The 19295-nt window shown below is 43.1% G+C and overlaps 2 protein-coding genes across 3 annotated transcripts; both read left to right on the top strand.

Moving 5' to 3' along the window:
* Positions 1 to 859: 859 nt before the first annotated feature.
* pspc1 (paraspeckle component 1) lies at positions 860 to 13512 on the top strand. 2 transcript variants are annotated; one of them, XM_079735799.1, is made up of 10 exons: positions 860 to 1333; positions 1846 to 1995; positions 2694 to 2845; positions 3279 to 3374; positions 4418 to 4614; positions 5184 to 5268; positions 5897 to 5984; positions 10078 to 10135; positions 12048 to 12196; positions 12537 to 13512. In XM_079735799.1, exons 1-10 carry the CDS (start codon positions 935 to 937, stop codon positions 12768 to 12770), a joined length of 1608 nt encoding a protein of 535 aa, XP_079591925.1. In that variant the 5' UTR covers positions 860 to 934; the 3' UTR covers positions 12771 to 13512. The 2 variants fall into 2 exon arrangements, 1 of the variants encoding a protein (XP_079591925.1); XR_013811837.1 differs by lacking the exon at positions 10078 to 10135 and having other exon boundaries at positions 12537 to 12677.
* A 1320-nt stretch (positions 13513 to 14832) lies between these two features.
* Positions 14833 to 17790, top strand: LOC307074369 (tripartite motif-containing protein 16-like). The gene is made up of 3 exons (XM_079734495.1): positions 14833 to 14949; positions 15029 to 16098; positions 16992 to 17790. The coding sequence occupies exons 2-3, from the start codon at positions 15030 to 15032 to the stop codon at positions 17549 to 17551; spliced, it is 1629 nt and encodes a 542-aa protein (XP_079590621.1). The 5' UTR covers positions 14833 to 14949; position 15029; the 3' UTR covers positions 17552 to 17790.
* Positions 17791 to 19295: the final 1505 nt, after the last annotated feature.

Here is a 19295-nt window from a genome sequence, read left to right as displayed (position 1 = left end):
AGGACCCCTAATACAAAACCATTAATAATCAAACATTTAGAAATTATTTAAACAACATTTACTATATGAGCAAACTAAATTTCTACTGATTAACTATGATTTATTCCATTTAGTAAACACATTCTTCGGCTATGTCCACAACTTGTACAACTAATAATCATAAACATATTTACAATAATTACAAAAAAGTTTACTCAGTGCTACAGATGCAATCCACACAAACAGATCAACATTGCTCTGGACCTTCACCCACAGTATGAACAGTATCATGGTAAATAGGACGAGGAGTTTATCACTTCATGTTGTGATATAGTTTTGTGATATATCAACTCAGGATGGCATCTGATCATGTAATTACAGTACGTCCGGGAAACACATGAAGCGGGACAGGATGCCACCAACTGGTCAGATTTGGGAAAACTCCACATATAGACAGACGCGCGCTCACACACACACACACACACACACACACACACACACACACACACACACACACACACACACACACACACACACACACACACACACACACACACATTTGATAGGGTTATCATGATATAATTGCAAAGTATTACAATATTATGTAACAATTACAATAGGGCTTGTAGGATCTCAGCTAAATCTAATTACAATGAATTACAATACAATTATTGTTACAGCCAGCATGAAAGAATGAAGAATGAAAACCATATGCACATGCCAAGAATATGCAAATGGTAAAGAAAAAACAAAACAAAATGGAGTATCATTCAGGTTTTACAACTAAGGAGCTTCATATACATTTGCTCCATATATTCCAACTGACTTCCGGTTCCCACCGGAAATACGCGCTGCTTCTTCCGTGTTCTTCTTCCTTTGACTGCACAACGTTGTCGAGTGTTTGAACACACTGCATGCGATTCTAGTCTTTTTTGAGTGGCGGGGTCATAAAACGATGGCTCACCGAAATGTACAGCAAATGAACATGCAGAGCCACCATTCCCCGCAGGCGGGGAGACACGGGACAAACTCTCCCGCCGCGGTGGAGCAGAAAGCACCGCCTCATAAAGAAGGCCAGACGTCGCCTCCTCTTTCCCCGCCGGCCGCCGGCGAGGGGGGAGGACCCGGGGAGGGAAGCGGACCGGACCCCAGTGCCCTGTCTCTGGAGATGATCCTGGACCTCAAGAGCTTCAGGAAGCCCTGGGAGAAGACATTCACTCAGCGTTGTCGGCTGTTCGTCGGGAACCTGCCGACGGACCTCTCCGAGGAGGACTTCAAGAAGCTGTTCTCCAAATACGGAGAGGCCAACGAGGTGTTCATCAACCGAGACCGGGGCTTCGGGTTCATCCGCCTGGTATGTTTATGATGCACCCCCGATGTCGGCTCTTATTTATGGCCATGTGTTTCTAACTATGCACACACTGGTTTAATACTCGCATGCACACAATCTATTACTGGGGCTAGTGGGAGGAGGATGGGTCAGAGGCTGCCACCCACAGGACTGTCAATCAATATGGCCAGAAGACAATCAATATGACCAGAAGTCTATCAACACTAGCTGCTTACTTTCACGTCTTTATATGTGAGTCTAGGTCTATGGTTTGACTTTGCTTGTCCTATGCTGGGACTATTGTTGGCTAGTTCATAATTTCCATAATTGTTTTTGTTTGTTTTATATGTATACTGTATTTTCATCTGTATCGATGAGTGGTTTCAGTTTTTATTGAACTGTGCTCTTGTAGTTTACCATTGTCTATTTAATACTTCACACAATCTCTTTTCCCATGTTTACATTTTTTGTACCTTCTCTAGCCAGACTGATTTCATGGTAACACCTTCTGGTATCTTCCGGAAATCCTTTTATAGGAGAGCCGTACACTGGCAGAAATTGCCAAAGCAGAATTGGATGGAATTGTTCTGAAGAACCGGCCAATAAGGATCCGCTTCGCCACCCATGGCGCCGCCCTCACCGTGCGCAACCTGTCGCCGGCGGTGACCAATGAGCTTCTGGAAGAGGTACGCGTGAAGGGGGAAGTAACTACTTATGTGTGTATGGGTGGTCTCTTGTATATGGTCAATTCTAAATGAACCTAGATTTCAACTCACTGTGATTGGTAAAGAAGTCTGAGATAGTTAACATGCCTTGTCGCAAACATTGTGAAATAAACAAAAGCAAGGGTAGGCAATTTATTTTAAAAGCATTTTGGAATTCTCTTCACATCCCGACAGGAATCTATAAATCAGGAAAATTAAAAAATCTATTGTATTTTGTTGTCACAGGCCTGTAAGAAGCCAGTCCAATCATTCCACTCGGCCAGAATGAAATGATCGGATGTCTTCCCTGTCCGTCTACCTACGTACCCGACTAACTGTATGCACTCGCCCTGTGCACTCACTGCACACGACCGGAACCTTCCAGAAGGCTAGGCAGACCTGTTGCTTAAGTGAACAAGCTCGTCATGTGTTATGGGGGAGTGGATTTGAAGGGAGACCTAAAGATGGCGTAGATATGTATTTCTTTTCGGTTCGATACAAAACCGAGCCGACTCTGGCGGATATCTCCAAAATGGCCAACCCTAGCTTTAACACGTTGACCAGAATGTCGAGTACAGTTGCGGTCGGCACAGGCAGACCTTTTGTCCTTCTGTCACCGGTGGTCACCACGCTAACGCAGCTGCGTAGGATAAGTGAACCGCCCCTCCCTTCCCCCGCAGGCGTTCTCCGAGTTCGGTCCGGTGGAGCGCGCCGTGGTGGTGGTGGACAACCGCGGCCGCCCGACGGGGAAGGGCTTCGTGGAGTTCGCCAACAAACCGGCCGCCCGCAAAGCCCTGGACCGGTGTGCGGACGGCGCGCTACTGCTCACCACGTAAGAGACCCGCTGGGGGGGGGGGGTGAAACGCTGGAGGGGTCCCTGATGGTGGAAGGACTACCCCGTGCATGAGACTTGAAGTTACTGTAGAGCTTCAAAATGGTCTAAATCGTGAACATGGCCCTGCCCTGTTACCCCCACTATCATGATAGTCCAGGGTACCTGGCCGTCTAGAGGATCATGGATGATGCATTGACTTGTTTTGAGCCGTGGATCGCGACCTTTAACTTTATGTGTACCGCTAAATCGTCATCAAGACATAAAAAATAATATATAAGAGTGCCTATTCAAGGATACATACTTTGTCCTACAGGAAGGTGTGTGTGTGTGTGTGTGTGTGTGTGTGTGTGTGTGTGTCCTAATTGAAAGACCTAATTGAGCCAAACTCAGATCGATACTAGGGTTGTTGAGTTTGTGGTGGTCTTGGCAGGACCCCCCGCCCGGCCATCGTGGAGCCCACCGAGCAGCTGGACGATGAGGACGGTCTGGCGGAGAAGCTGCTGCAGAAGACGCCCCTGTACCACAAGTAGGTGGCCAATGTATTATTAGTATTATTATATAGTTTGATATTAGGGAGAGAGAGAGGGAGGGAGGGAGAGAGAGAGAGCGAGAGCGAGCTCTCTTTATCTATCTAATAAACAGTATATATATTCACTAACTAAAAGACAAACAAAAACATGAAAATCTAAAAATTAAACCAATGGCTAGCGTTGGTAGGGCGTCGAGGGTGTCTCCGTACCGCGACCTAAAACCACGCCGCAGTGGAACCCTATCCAAGCGACCTGAGTTGCCCCCCCCCCCCCATACTGAGTGACCTACAGGACAGTCTCCCAAACGGCCCCCACGCTCTATGGGTGGTCTCTTGTATATGGTCAATTCTAAATGAACCTAGATTTCAACTCACTGTGATTGGTAAAGAAGTCTGAGATAGTTAACATGCCTTGTCGCAAACATTGTGAAATAAACAAAAGCAAGGGTAGGCAATTTATTTTAAAAGCATTTTGGAATTCTCTTCACATCCCGACAGGAATCAATAAATCAAGAAAATTAAAAAATCTATTGTATTTTGTCACAGGCCTGTAAGAAGCCAGTCCAATCATTCCACTCGGCCAGAATGAAATGATCGGCTGTCTTCCCTGTCCGTCTACCTACGTACCCGACTAACTGTATGCACTCGCCCTGTGCACTCACTGCACACGACCGGAACCTTCCAGAAGGCTAGGCAGAGCTGTTGCTTAAGTGAACGAGCTCGTCATGTGTTATGGGGGAGTGGATTTGAAGGGAGACCTAAAGACGGCGTAGATGCGTATTTCTTTTCGGTTCGATACAAAACCGAGCCGACTCTGGCGGATATCTCCAAAATGGCCAACCCTAGCCTTAACACGTTGACCAGAGTGTCGAGTACAGTTGCGGTCGGCACAGGCAGACCTTTTGTCCTTCTGTCACCGGTGGTCACCACGCTCCTGTAGGTCACCCCCTACTGAGTGACCTACAGGACAGTCTCCCAAACGGCCGCCACGCTCTCTCCCACTTTTATTTCCCCGCTGTCTTCTTTCGCTCACTCCGCAGGGAGAGGGAGCAGCCCCCCCGCTTCGCCCAGCCGGGCACCTTTGAGTTCGAGTACTCGTCCCGCTGGAAGGCGCTGGACGAGATGGAGCGGCAGCAGCGGGAGCAGGTGGAGCGCAACATCGGCGAGGCCCGCCAGAAGCTGGAGACGGAGATGGAGGCGGCCAAGCACGAGCACCAGCTCATGATGATGAGACAGGGTGGGTCTCCCCGCACGCACGCATCCGCCTCCACCGGGGGGGGGGGGGGGGGGGCCGACACGGGCCTTGTTTTTGTACCACGGAGCGAGTAGTGCACTGGACTCCCAGTTCAGTGCGCCGCCCGTGCTCTGGTACACCCATGGATAAGTGAGTGTGTCTGAGGGACAGCTGTGTGCAAAGGGGCGGCGGGGCGTGAGCGTCGTGGCGTCCCATAAGCACGACCGCCTCCATTTTGGAAGCAAAGGAACATACAAATGTTACTGGCAGTAACGTTTTTTTGGTCATTGTTTGGTAAGTAACCGGGACATTTTTGGACGTGGTTGAACAAAGATTTGCCTGCGTCACGTTATTTTTACGTTGATTCAGGGTTTTACATCTCTCATCGCTCTCTTTCGCTCCCCCTCTTTCTCTCACTCTCTCTGCGTCTCTCTCATATATTCATGTAACACAAAATGTATCGGCAACAAAAGCATCCAATGATGCATGGTGGTGTACCAGCCCTGTTTGTGACGCATGTTGTTAGTTAATATAACTCCTCCTCCCCCCCCCCCCCCCCCCGTCCGGTCCAGATCTGATGCGTCGACAGGAGGAGCTGCGGAGGCTGGAGGACCTGAGGAACCAGGAGCTGCAGAAGCGCAAGCAGATTGAGATGAGGTGCGTGTTCACACCCGCCGCACCGCTCTCGCTTGCTGATGGTGTCCTAGTCCTTCGCACAGGAAACGGAAAATGAGCCGTTTGTATACATACGTATGTCCTTTTTTGATTGAACCCTAATGTCACCGTGTAGGTCCCATTGATATGAAGCCTCAGTGTATAAGAGAGACTTGGCCAGGACAGCAGCAGCGGCGGCGGACAGTAAACCGCTAACGTTAACATCAACAACATGCGCCACCACTGAAGAAGACAGAATTTTACACATTGAATCTGGCCGAGAAGGCCTAGGAGACGGACAGGCCTAAGGGACGGAGTGGATGACGTTGTCCTCCGTTGGTTAACTTCACTAGTTGTGGTCGTGAAATTGAGGTCTTCCTCTACCTTAACCCCGACTTTTGTATCACAACGTTACATTAATTGAGCTGACGCCTTTGGTCCAAAGCGATGTACGATAAGCGCTGAAATTGGAGATATAATCCAATGATTGCACGAATCAATCGAGGACATGGAATTCATCGAATAAGCAAACTGCTGTTTAGCGTCACTTGTGGGTGATAAACTTTGCTGGCAGTGAAAAGCTATCGCTTCATGTCCCTCGGTAACGAGCAGACTTGTTTCCCTTCCAAAGGCATGAAGAGGAGAGGCGCAGGAGAGAGGACGAGATGATGAGACACAGAGATCAGCCTGACGGGTTCAAACCTAACTTCATGGAGGGCGTGAGTACTTCCTAGACACACACACACACACACTCACTCACATTCAGATGACTTTATTAGTCCAAGAGGGGCAATTTGGTTTTACAGCCAACCCATTCATTAAGGGTAAAAAGTGCATGAGTTAAAAATGTTAAAAGTAATAAAATAGAAAATACTCACTCACTCACTCACACACAGAGAGGGCAGAGCTGTGATACATTTAAAAAACCTGCCATTTTTCCAGGGTTGATATTGAGGAAAGCTGTTTGAAAATCTGCCGTTTCCTGTATTTTAGTAACATCACAAGTGATATCATAAGTGAGAGTGTGGATAGATCTGCAACATTTGCTACAGTCCCCTGGGTAGGCTGGTAGAATGATCTATCTAGCATACATCTAGATGGACACTCCCACATTTTCAAACGGCTTGTAATGGCTAATTAAACTCACACCTGGTGGCAGAATATCAACCCTTTAAAGTCCTCATTGACTCTGGTTTAAATCTGTTACCTTTTTTATAGAGCACTCCCTGTGATTATTTTTTATCGACATCGACTTGGCACATACACATGCACACTCACACATATATATATTTGTGCTTTATGTTTGGTTTAAAAAGCGAGATTTGACCATTATCTTGCTAAACACAGATGTATTAATGCTTGGTAATGACTTAAGTAGTTATGCCCTTTTGGAGAAGTGAAAAACTGAATGTCGCTCCAGATAAATGACTTTGACCTTTCCAGTACTTGTATGGTAAATACAATATCTTGAGGGGCTGTATTTTTCTTTGATCTCCTCGTTTTTTTACGCGCAAGCTCTGCAAGTCCAACCATGACAGCCAACTGTTTATAATTCCATCTCAATTAAGACCGTATTTTCGTACCTCGCCTAGCCTTGTCTGTACTTTTATTTTATTGTGAAGATGCATATATAATTTATATATATGCGCGCACTTTATTAAGCAGATGCATGTCATTGAGAGGCAGGTAGACCGTGGTGATTGGGGTTCATTCAAACCCAGGGACTTTTTGTCTGCAGTTCTCATGGTTCAGATCCAGAGTATTTTTTAACTACTACAATGCCAGTTAAATCGTTTATCCGAGTATTGTTGGTGGTTGGCTACCCACACCTTTTGAAAGCAGGGACCTTTTGCTTACTTAGTATGATTAACGCTAGGCAATATCTAGTTGGTTAAAGCTCTTCGTCCTGATCTTTGAATTTATTATAAGATGCTCTTGTGAACTCATTTCACTATATATTTAAACTATACTTACTTGATCTTATACCATTCTTTGTCTTTCTGAACAAATCAAAACTAACACTTTTATATGATGATTTGGAATAACTATAATGCTATGGTGCTAATGCTCATGTTAATTGTATTTAATTGAATTATGTAATTTTATTATGAAATAACTTTTTGTGTTAATTCACGTGAATCAAGGATAAAGGTCTAAATGGATATTCTTTGAATGTCAGGAAATGTATATAATCTTGATGATGATAGAATTTTGCTGATTTTAATTTAGATATGTATAACCTGTGATTATGCAATAACTTTTCTCCTCTATTCCTTTGGCGTTTTGAGAGGTCCCGCTGGAGTGTTCATCTGACCACACAAACTTAACTACAGCATAAGAATCATGATTACACATTTTAGGAGACATGACATCACATACAGTTCACATCCAGCATAAAATACTATAACCGGTGCGGTTGGGATTCCAACACTATATTTATAACCTAATTTGTTTTTGTTGTTTTTATAGGAGTTTATTATTGACGTTGATATTTAGATATGCAGATATATTCTCATCCTCAATAGCACCCTACAATATTCCATACTGTAAATTTTCAGTAATTTTCAACAAATCATGCATTTGTAGAACCTAAAGAGGTTGTTTACATTTCAAAAAATACATATATAGTTAAGGTGTATTTTAATTTGTGTTCTTAGTTTTGTTCTTTTCCAAGTTCTCCAGGCATGTGGTGCTAAAGACTTCTCTATTTTGTCGGTTTTTTTACATTAAAAAAACTTTCGCTTTATGGGGGCAGGCTAAATGATTAAACCTACAATCCTTAATCAATATGCAAACACCATTCTTACCCATGAATGTTTCATGGCAACTTGACAAACTAAATGGTTGTTGTCAAGGTAATGGTTGCCGGTCTGTTGTTAATGAGGTGAACCATCCTTTATAACCAACGTCAGGTGGGATGGTCTGACTTTGATCAGACCAATAGGGATGTACAGATCTATCAGCCAATGAGGTGCATTCCCCAGAATAGTTGATAATGATAGATGCTGGGAAAATGCAATTTACAGCAAAATGCTGCTAGTTAATATATATGTTATCCGAAAATGTTCAATGTTATTAACGTCATGGCGCAATTACAAAATATGGTTGGATCGCAGCCTACCGTATAAATACCGGTATTTTGCCAGAAATTTCCTATTGGAGTATCTTCTTAATTTTGTGATGCGTCTGCTAATAACCACCGCGTCAGTGCATACATTACGGATTGTAGGTTTAAAGGTCCAAATGGTTCTCTTTGAGATGCTACAAATCTCTCACAATCTTCATACCAAAGTTGGATCACACATCCAGACATAAATGCTGTAGAACTTTATCAATCTATCTATATTGAATATATATATATATATATATATATATATATATATATATATATATATATATATATATATATATATGCTGTAGAACTTTATTGATCATTGCTTGTAAAACTATACCTACATAGCTACCACACCTTTTAGGTATATTTCCTTCCCATTTTCCTTTAACATTAAACATTTTCCCCTGGGTCATTTTGATTCAACTTCGATGGGTGTATATATAGTGGATTTAAAGGATTTGGTCGGTTTGTTAAGACCTCGGGATAATTGATGACATTCACAATGTTGAGACTGTCGTGATGTTTTCCATCTATTTAAATCCATTATATTCAAGTGTGTAGTGTTTAGCAGCAATTGGCAAATTTTGGATCATCTCAACAAAGACAATATCCACAATGGAAGGGTCTTAAAAAACCGGCCAAATCCTATAACAACATTTTTTGCTACGTGTTTGTTTATTGTGTGTGTGTGTGTGTGTGTGTGTGTGTGTGTGTGTGTGTGTGTGTGTGTGATTTTTAAGCCTGCAGTTCTTGCACTATGGTAGTTTTATTCCAACATTTTCTTATTGATTTGACTAAGTTAAGTTAGTTTTGAAATTAGAATTTTACGTTAAAGATTTATATATTTGCTATTAAGTTCGAAAGCATCTGTCGCTTCTAAATATATGTAATGGATACATGGAATGGTTTTTGTTTCACTATCTGCTAACTCCAAGTAGTCTGATTATAATTGTACAAGTGAAATGAAAGGAAGGAATTTGTTATACATTTTCTCCCAGTCTTATTGTGTGTGTGTGTGTGTATGTGTGTTTGTGCGCACGCACCAATAATGTTTGTAAATATGTGTGTTACTTGCTATGTATAATCCTTACTCATTTTGTTCCCAATCAGTTAAGATTACAAAGCATGTTTAATTTAGTTCCCCATATTTGATTTAGCATTACAATTCTTGAGGGTTATGGTTAGTGGGCATATTATTATAATTGTATTTTATAAACCCAAAATCTCTGTCCACAATTCTGTAAGGTAGTGTGTTGCTGCTAGAAGCTAATTGTAGCAGGTATAGAAAGTGTCCCTTATATCCCAACAGGGGACATTCCCCATATTGTTTACGAATCTTACTTGTTTTCCATTAGGTTTAGCTTTTCTAGTATTTTTCTTGACTTTACAGAGCATTGCTATTCAACACAAATGTAGTAAAGGGCAATTACAGCTAGGTGTAGCTTCTTTAAAACCAAGCCTTGTTTAGAAGTCTTATTTTAATTATTGGATCGTAGCATAAGAAATCGGATGCCTGCCCGTTACAAGTTGACTAATTAGTAGACAACGTGACCGGTGGAGATGTCCAAATTCCCGCAACGATTCCACATGCCGTCAGCGCTGTCTCGTGGTTGGCAGTGTTTAGCTGTAGACCCATCCACACAGGACCTATGGTTAAGAAGGGCTTTGTACTCAAGTGTCTTCTTCACTTCTTCCAGAGGGAACAGGAAATGAGAATGGGTGAGCTGGGCCCTCGTGGAGCCATTAATATGGGAGGTACGGGCGTGGTCTCTCCTGATATAACCAAGACTAGATAACCAAGTGCTTAAATACCACTGTTATTTTATAGACCTGTATCTTTTTTTAAAGTTGACTTATTTTAACAACCCGTCTTGTTCAAGTAGGCAACATGGCAGAATTGCAGATTTATAGCAACATTTTTGCATGCAGTTCCAAATTAGTTAAGCTATTTAATCAGCCTATAGGGATCAATGTGTGTACTCGTCCTGTTTTCTGCTGTAGTGGGGGGGCTGGGTTCATAACTAGATTATCTGGCCCCTACGCTCTCATTCTATGATGCTGGCAAATGTTAATACCTGGACCCTGGGAAAAACCTGAAGAGCTTAATATTCCTACGTTTGTGGGTACCCGAGCTAATCTTGGGGCATTTTCCTAAATTTAACAACATTTCAATTATTAAATAATGTATGGTATTTCACATGGTTTGAGGATTCGGGGGTCTGCACAGTTGACATTGAAAGCGTTGTACAGTGAGTGCCTGGGGGACTTCCGTCAGGCAGGGACATATTTAATGAGACGAGAATTGGAAGGGACTGCATGGAGGTTGACGGTGGCCTTCCATACCGGTCGTTGTCCCCACCCAGGATTGCACATCAGCGTCCATTGGACAGAACCTTTATGGTAATAAAGCAACCTAGGAACGGGAGGAATGGTTGGGATTGAACACGCAGGGGCGACACCTATTTTCGCCCCTGCTCCCACCTCTGTGATTAATACACGATTATATGCGATTTACACAAAGCCTACCGAACGCTACAGGGTACACTGCCGGTCAACTTGTGCGATGATGGCAATGTCTTCATGGCCTGTGGAAATTTCGGTTCAGTTCCCGCTTCATATTTTGTTGACGGCGGCTAGACAAAAAATGCGCACTTAACTTAAGTCACTACGACACCCAACACTTAATTTTAATTAGTGCAGCCTTTCATTAAGTCATGCAAGTTTTTATAAAATGTATATTGCATTTTCTTAAGGCCTAGCGTGGCCGACACATGGTGAGCTTTCATCGTCCGGGTTCCCAAGTACTTCTATGTAGTTTAGCGTTGAAGCCCAACCTAGCGTCGAAGCTACCGCGGGCTTAGCGGCCCGCCCGGGTTTTCCCAGCTGGACGCATCAACACAAAACTCAAAGAATTTAAATTGGACCCCCATGACGCTGATCACTCGAAGCGCGTCCAATCCGATCGCAGCTTTGTTTGAGTCTCTGGAAACCGGGAATCTGAACAACTTGGTTCATTCCTAACCCTGAATACATGTTTACATGTTCTTTTTTTTGTTAAAAGCCTAAAAAGGGCCTACTTTGTTTGTCATAGCAGTTGATAGGAATGTTCCAGTTGCTTTTTAACCATGCTGATGTGCCATCCTGGGTTTAGCGAGCCAAACGATATGGAAGACGTCCCTTGAACACGCCCCTGCGCCTTCTGTAACTTTCTCCTTTTTTTATTCTAAAGTCTATTTAGGATCTGTAAAGTATATTTTTAATATTCAGTATCTCTGAAATATTTCCCACCGTGTCTTGAATACAACTTTTCACGGCTTAACGTTGGCTTTTGGCTGCAATTCCGGAGTTTTTGGGCACAAAGAAAATCCAGTGCAGCCAAATGGTCTTGAGTCTTTTTGTGCAAAAACACGAGATAAATTACACTTTTAACCGTGTCATTTTTTTTTAATCACAATTCAACAATTGGACTGTTGAAAGAGGTCAGTAATCAGTCAGTCAACCAAGTCACCAAAAGCCAACGTTGGATATCCTTTGGAGCACAGTGATGCTCAAGCTAGCGTTCACCAACCTTTTGGTGTTTGGTGCCGTACGCGAGCAGGGGGCGTACGGTAGCGCTTTGTCTTAACGACCACGGTGACCGACCCCTGCTTCGTTGTTTTGCGTGCAGATGGCTTTAATCCTGCCGTGGCCGGGGCCTGTGGCAGCCAGGCTCCCCCTCAAATGATGGGCATGGGCATGGGTGCAAGGGGTGGAGCCATAGGCCCCGACGGAGCTGCAAATCTGGGAGCAGCTATGATGCCAGAAGACGGAGCCATGGTAACGTGGGCGCAAAAAGGATGTTGCGCTCGTATTTCATTTTTCGAGTTTGTTCCTTTTTGGGTCGTTTTAAACCACAAACGACATACAATATTTGGGCCCAAAATACTTCCAATCAAATAATTGAAGAGCGTCCTTTAAATTTGTGCTTGTGTGTATTACATATTAAAAATAACCTGTAACTAATGGCAACACCTTTCCCCCTTCCCTCGTCGGCCCGGTCCACTTCACATGGTTTCTTTTGTGGCTCGCCACTCGTGGATCAAACGTAAACTCTTGTGTACCGCCAAACGCTCATTGTGGCGTGGTCGTACCACTGCTGATTGGCGATGTGCTACAGCGCAATGAGCGCTTCCCACAAGGGGGCCCTCTAGGGGGCCGGCCAGGGGTTGAGTCCCCCCAGCAGCAGCAGCAACAACAACAACAACAACAACAACAACAGCAGCAGCAGCAGCAGCAGCAGCAGCAGCAGCAGCAAGCAGGCCCTCCAGGTGGAGTGGTCCCAGGATTCGGCAGGGGGGCCCCAGTCGCGGGGACCTTTGAGGGCCCCAACAGCAAGCGTCGTCGATTCTAGGCTCCTTTTCTCTCCTGGAAATGGTTAATTCGTTTTTTTTTCCGGGAGGGAAGCGATTATCGTTGTTAGCAGATTTCGTTGTTTTTATTTCATTGTTTTTGTTTTTGTTTCGTTGTTTGTTTTTTTTGTGACTTGGAGGCGGCCCAATTCTCTACCTGAGGTCTGCAGACAGGCCCTGTGTTAACGGTTTCCGAAAGTCCCATTTCCTTTCGACGTTCTTTCCTGTTTATTGTCTTTTCATCTCATTCTTGGAGATTCAACTTTTCGTTTTCGGAGGTTGAATTTTGATCAAGGGTAAAAACGGTGGTGCGATTTCTGAGCAGGTAAACCAGTTTGTTAATGGTTGGCGTTTGTATTCTACTGCTTTCCAAGATGCACAGTGAAAATGAAGTCCCAACTATAACTTTCTAAACTAATGGATGGGAGTGTGTGTGTGCGTGCACCATTTCATATACATTCAAGGCCTTTTGTAATACAGTTGCTGTAGCGTGGTCTGTGACACTTAAGCCAAATAGTTGCATCATTTCAAAGTAAGCTTGCTCTTGAAGTGTTATTTTCTTAAAAAAAATGTAATGTTGGCCCACCACTGAACTCTCACACTGTCCACTTTAAAGTTGTTCTGGCGTTGTAGTGTCTCTCGCACTATGTTTACTGTGAAAGGAACCGCCTCGATCACTCTGATGTCCTCACTGAATGTTCCTGGCGGTCTGCTGCCTCTTGTTCCCACATCTCCCCAAGTTAAATAAAGTACACACAAACACAGCTGGCGTGGTTATTCTGATTAGGTAAGAATACGTTTTCAGAATAATGTTATCAAAACAGCAAGATGGCGATCACCTCTGCACAGAACGGCGTGTACGGCAAAGTGTGCGCAGTGCGCACACCTGCTTGGTAAAATATTGGCACTTTAATGTTGTCCTTGCGCTACTCACTCCGCATTAACTCGTCAGACTTATTTCTGAAGGAACCACATTTCCATAATGATTCCGGAATTCTACATCCGAAACCAGAAGACATAAATTGTTTAATTTAGTGAAGTTTTTATATATTTTGTGGTCTTGGATGTTGTGTATTATTTATGAACAGCCTTATGTTCAGTTTTGTATTTTACAATTAACACGGTAAAACCAACATACTATCTGTGGGGTTTGAAGTGAATGTCCTGGAACCCTGAGCCGATTACACAGATGGCAACGTGTAATATATCACACAGATTACACACATGTTATGAAGGATGACGTGTAATCTGCTGTGCCTTTATTACAAAACAATCGTTATAGTTATAACTGTTGACACTCGAAATGAAATCTAATTTTGACAACCAAGCCTTACTTCAATAAACTACCATAATTTGTGTATCGTAATTCAATGATTAAAATCGTATTAAAATTATTAAGATATGAATATTAAGTGCGCGCGTGTTTGTGTGGGCCTGTGTTTGTGTATGGGTGTGTGTGTGTGTGCCTATGTGAGACCAACTTTTAGCAACAGGGCGTGCAATAGTGCCTGAAACAGTGCAAGCTCTACTATAGCAAAGCCAGAGGTCTATATTTCCCATTCACTCCTTTGACTGGTTTATAGCACAGACTGTGGAACTGTTTGAAATTGTATATTTTCGTATGTTTGAAAGTTCTTAATTGTCGTTGTCACTGAATCTGAAGTCGGCCTGCGTTTTTGGAACAACTTGTAAACTATAATAGATGGCTGATATGGTTGTTTATATGCAGCGTATCAACCTGCCATTTCCAAACAACCCGGGTAGATCAACGCCGATGATCCCAGTTGCAGTTATAGTTTAGAGATTTTGTATCTCAATTGGACCTTCGTGGTAAAATAAAGGATAAAAATAAATAAAACAGTCGCAAATCCCCAGTAAATCACCACAGTGTCTTTCGTTTTGCACCGGTTCACTTTTAACCCCAGAAAGAAGTGAACACACATCAACGCATTTGGAGAGGCCACACAGTGCGCACTGATGCAGTGCACTCATGGGGGCGGAGCCAGGTGTTAGGGGAGGAGCCAGGCGTTAGGGGAGGAGAGGAGTGGACGTCATTTTGAGGAAACGAAACTTAAGGTCCAGAGAAACAAAAGCCACCGCACGTGGAAGCAGTTCTCTCTTTTAGAAGAAAGTAAATCGAATTTTGGAAAAAATAGTCTGACAGACAGAAACAACGACAAGGTGAGTAATGCAGCGGGAATAATTCTGTTATGGAATTATAATGGAATTGCTTTACTTAAACCTTGTCTTCTGTGTTTAGGATGGCCTCTGTTAACTCTTCCTGGTCCGAAGAAAACTTTTCATGTCCCATCTGTCTGGATGAGTTCAGCAGCCCAGTCACCACACCATGTGGACACAACTTCTGCAGAACCTGCATTACTAAGTTCTGGGATGAAAACGTCCGGTGCAAATGTCCTGTTTGCAACGAGCTTTTCCATGCAAGACCTGATCTACGTGTCAATATACTCTTATCAGAGCTGGCAGCTCAGATTAAAAATTCTATACGAGTAAAAGAGCAGCCTTTTGTTGAATCAGCAAAAGTTCCCTGTGACGTCTGTTCCGGGACCCAGCTGAAGGCCGTGAAGTTCTGCCTAGTGTGTTTAACCTCTTACTGCCAAACCCACCTGGAGCCACATCAGAGAGTTGCAGGCCTGAAGAGACATCATCTGGTCGAGCCTATGGACCGTCTGGAAGATAGGATGTGTAATAAACACAATCAACTACTGGAGCTCTTCTGCCAGACTGAACAAGTGTGTGTGTGTCAGTCCTGCACAGAGACAGACCACAGGTCCCATCCTGTTGCACCTCTAAAGGAGGTGTATGAAGTGAAGATGGCCAAGCTGGGGAAGATAGAGGCTGAAGTTCAGCAGATGATCCAGAGCAGAATACGAATGATTCAGGGGATTAAAGACACAGTAGAATTTAGCAAAAAAGAGGCAGATAGAGAGATAGCCGATGGTGTGCAGGTCCTCACCGCTCTGAAGCGCCGCATTGCAAAGTGCCAGGATGATTTCCATCGAGCGGTTAAAGAGAAACTCAATTCCACTGAGAAACAAGCTGAAGACCTCATCAAAGAGCTGGAGCAGGAAATAAAAGACCTGACTAATAGAAGCTCAGAGGTGAAGCAGCTCTCACACAATAAAGACCACCTCCACTTCCTCCAGGCCTTCAGATCTCTGAAGAATACTCCACCCACCAGGGACTGGAAGACGGTGGAGGTCCGTCCTCCGTCATACGTAGGGACCTTGAGGAGATGCCTGGATCAGCTGGAGGAGACACTGAACATCGAGATGAAGAAGGTGCCTGACCTGAAGCCAGGCATAAAGAAGTGTAAGTGTTTGTTTTGTTTGCTTTATCACAACACACACCAACTATTTAGATGGAAAGTCCATGTACTCAGCAGTAGGTGATGTACGTTCATTTAAATCCTACTGTGAGTAAAAATGATGGTCGACTTCATTTATCTTAGGTATATTGATATTATCGATCACAATCAAATTTAATCCTACTTATTATAATTATATTAAACATTTCATTATTTTAATTTTTTAATTCTCATAATAAGAAACAAGCAAACAAAAAGCATGGTAGTATCATTATTATTGATAGCCATGATGTGTTCTTTTTATTTAAAATAACCCACATATTTAAGTTGTTATTACTAGGCCTATTATAAATGTTTGTAAATAATTCTTTGATTTGTCATTGTTTCAGTTTATAAATGATATAATTATAATTGTTCATTGCTAACATTATTTTATTAGACATAACATAATGTTCCTATCATAGTTATTATGTGTATTTTATACTCAAAACGTGGCATAAAAAGTATCTGGTTTATTGTCAAGTTTGCAGTAAATACATGATGCATGGCCTGGTGATGTTGTTCGAGGATAACTCCTGAGTGAGTGTGGAGATGGTTGGTTTAACCTGTGTCCACTGATAACCCAAAAGGGAAAAGGTTTACGTGCAGCCTCACCAAGCCCCAGAGTCCAATCTGACTCTGCCAGGTGAGGCTGCTTAAACCAGCCATCATCCACACACTCGCCCGACAAATTCGGCCATATCTCAAAAACGACATAAATTAAAATAAACTTGTACTTGTAAAATGGGTTACGGATGGATGCTGTTTCCACTAGGAAAGTGCAATATGCATGAAACTTTGTATACATGCAGGCATTTCTGTGACTTAGCAGCCTAATCATGTCTTGTTCTCCCGTCAGATGCTTGTGAACTCACACTGGACCCGAACACAGCCCACAGACATCTCTTTCTGTCTGAGGACAACAGAGAGGTGACACAGCTTGGATGCAATCAAGGGTATCCTGGTCACCCAGAAAGATTTGACTACCGTAGACAGGTGTTGTGTAGAGAGGGTCTGATTGGCCGCTGTTACTGGGAGGTAGAGTGGGGAGAAAGGGTGGATATAGGAGTGACATACAGAGGAATCACAAGGAGAGGAAGGGGGGATGACAGCTTGCTTGGAGAGAACAACATGTCTTGGTGTCTTCATTGTGATGATAATAATGATGATGAAATTTACTCTGCCCACTTCAATGGTAGTGAAACAAAGATACCTTTTGCCTGTTGCTATAACAGAGTAGGAGTGTATCTGGACCAGCCTGCTGGCATTCTGTCCTTCTACGAAGTGTCCCCAGATGTAGGCGGGACCTCAGACACACTGACACACATCCACACCTTCCAGCCTACATTCACTCAGGACCTCTACGCTGGGTTTATGTTATATGATTCTGGTTCCACAGTGTCTCTGTGTCAGCTGTAGTCTCCTTCCCTCCCTTCCTTCCTTGCTGCATGGTGGGATTGTGGTCTCTATAGACTGAGTGGCTTTCAAATGGTTGCATCCTTTGTGTTTTTTTCCTTGTCAGTGTGTAAATACAGCGGGTCGAGGAAGGGTTTTGTGATCTCTGCAGCCAGCCAGCAATTGCTAGGCAGAATTTCTGTTTGGACACAATGACATAGTTGACCAAACTCAGAGGTAGTGGGCCTTGGTAGAGAACAGTCTGTCAAAAACATGGAAGTGAAAATCAAAGAATATTAAAAAAAAAACAATTGTTTAAGTCAGTAAAAAGCCCAATGGGGGTTAAAGAAAAGGGGTCTTCTCTGACCAAGAGATCTACAGGTTGAAGAAAATCAGAGAACTGAATGATGATGATGGTGAATAGATAATCTGCATCCTAGTGAATTTTTGTGGACGTGAATAACAAAACAAGAAGCAGGCAGAAAATCTGTTTGAATCTAAAACATGTGTATCTAAAACAGATATATCCACAAAAATCAATTGACATACAGTAGCTTTATATTTCTGTGGGGCGATAACTCTGCAACATTTTGACTTGAAGCAGGGCTGATCTCTCAGCCCTGCTTTTATTTTTTTTAAAAAATGTCTGTCTCATGACTTACACGCTTATAAACACTCATTACTCGCACATAAATCAAACACTCTAGTCATAACTCACCAGTGAATTTTGAAGTTTTTTTTTACTATTATATTGATGGGTAGGTACTTAATGATAACCCGGCTTTCCGTGTCCCTCTGAGAGCTGAGCTCCAGAAGGCGGGGGTGTATGTTGATTAAGATGAGGGTCTGGTCTTCTTCTATGATGTGGAAGCCTGGGTTCGTATATACCCTGCTACTTTCTGCACCTGTCAATCAAACAGACTAGGACTCTTGTTTGATTAACCCATACTTAATAAAATATTAGCCATTATACATTATTAGATTCTACTATATTCTTCAATGTGTGTTTTCCCATTGTTTTTCTTTTTGGTTTATTGCTATACAATTGCAAATGGTTGCAGTTATATTATGTTTGGAGTAAACAGTTGTTTATCATAATAATCTTTACATTATAGGTAAATATTTCGCAATCATATATACTTTTCTGATTTCAATAAAATTTCAGAAAATTGTATCTGTGTACCTATTTCTACTATTGTACTATTTCGATTTGTTTTGTCACATATTTGAAGAACTTTAACTCAAAAATATTTATTAATATATTTTGCCTACGCACTGTCTGGACAGGTGTGTGTGTGTGTGTGTGTGTGTGTGTGTGTGTGTGTGTGTGTGTGTGTGTGTGTGTGTCCGCATACACCTGTGTTTGCGTGTGTCTCTGTGTGTGTCTGTCTAGACTGTGTTTGCGTGTGTGTCTGTGTAGCAGGGAGAGAGCTCTAAGGGGGAGATAGGGTGATAATGTGTGTTCTTTAAAGGGCCATATTATGAAAACACTTTTCCTGGGATTTGGGGGGTTGTTTTTGGTCCCTGGTTCTCCCACACGCATATAAACTTTTAAAAAAGTCTACATGATTTTTGGAGTGGGATGTGCATTTCTGAGAGTGCCCCGCCTACAGCTCCCAAACGAGCTAGTCAGTTTCGGTACATTTGAATATCACCTCCCACTTCCCCACTCCCCTCCAATCAGACCATACCTAAGATTTTGTGGACCAGCGGAAGAGCAGCTCCGGCGGGGGGAGCTCAGCGGCAGTCCGGCAGCCCAGTCCCCGGA

The sequence above is a fragment of the Pollachius pollachius genome, assembly GCF_949987615.1.
Source record: "Pollachius pollachius genome assembly, chromosome: 4".
Taxonomy (NCBI): Eukaryota; Metazoa; Chordata; class Actinopteri; order Gadiformes; family Gadidae; genus Pollachius; species Pollachius pollachius.
This window is presented reverse-complemented; position numbering and strand designations above follow the sequence as displayed.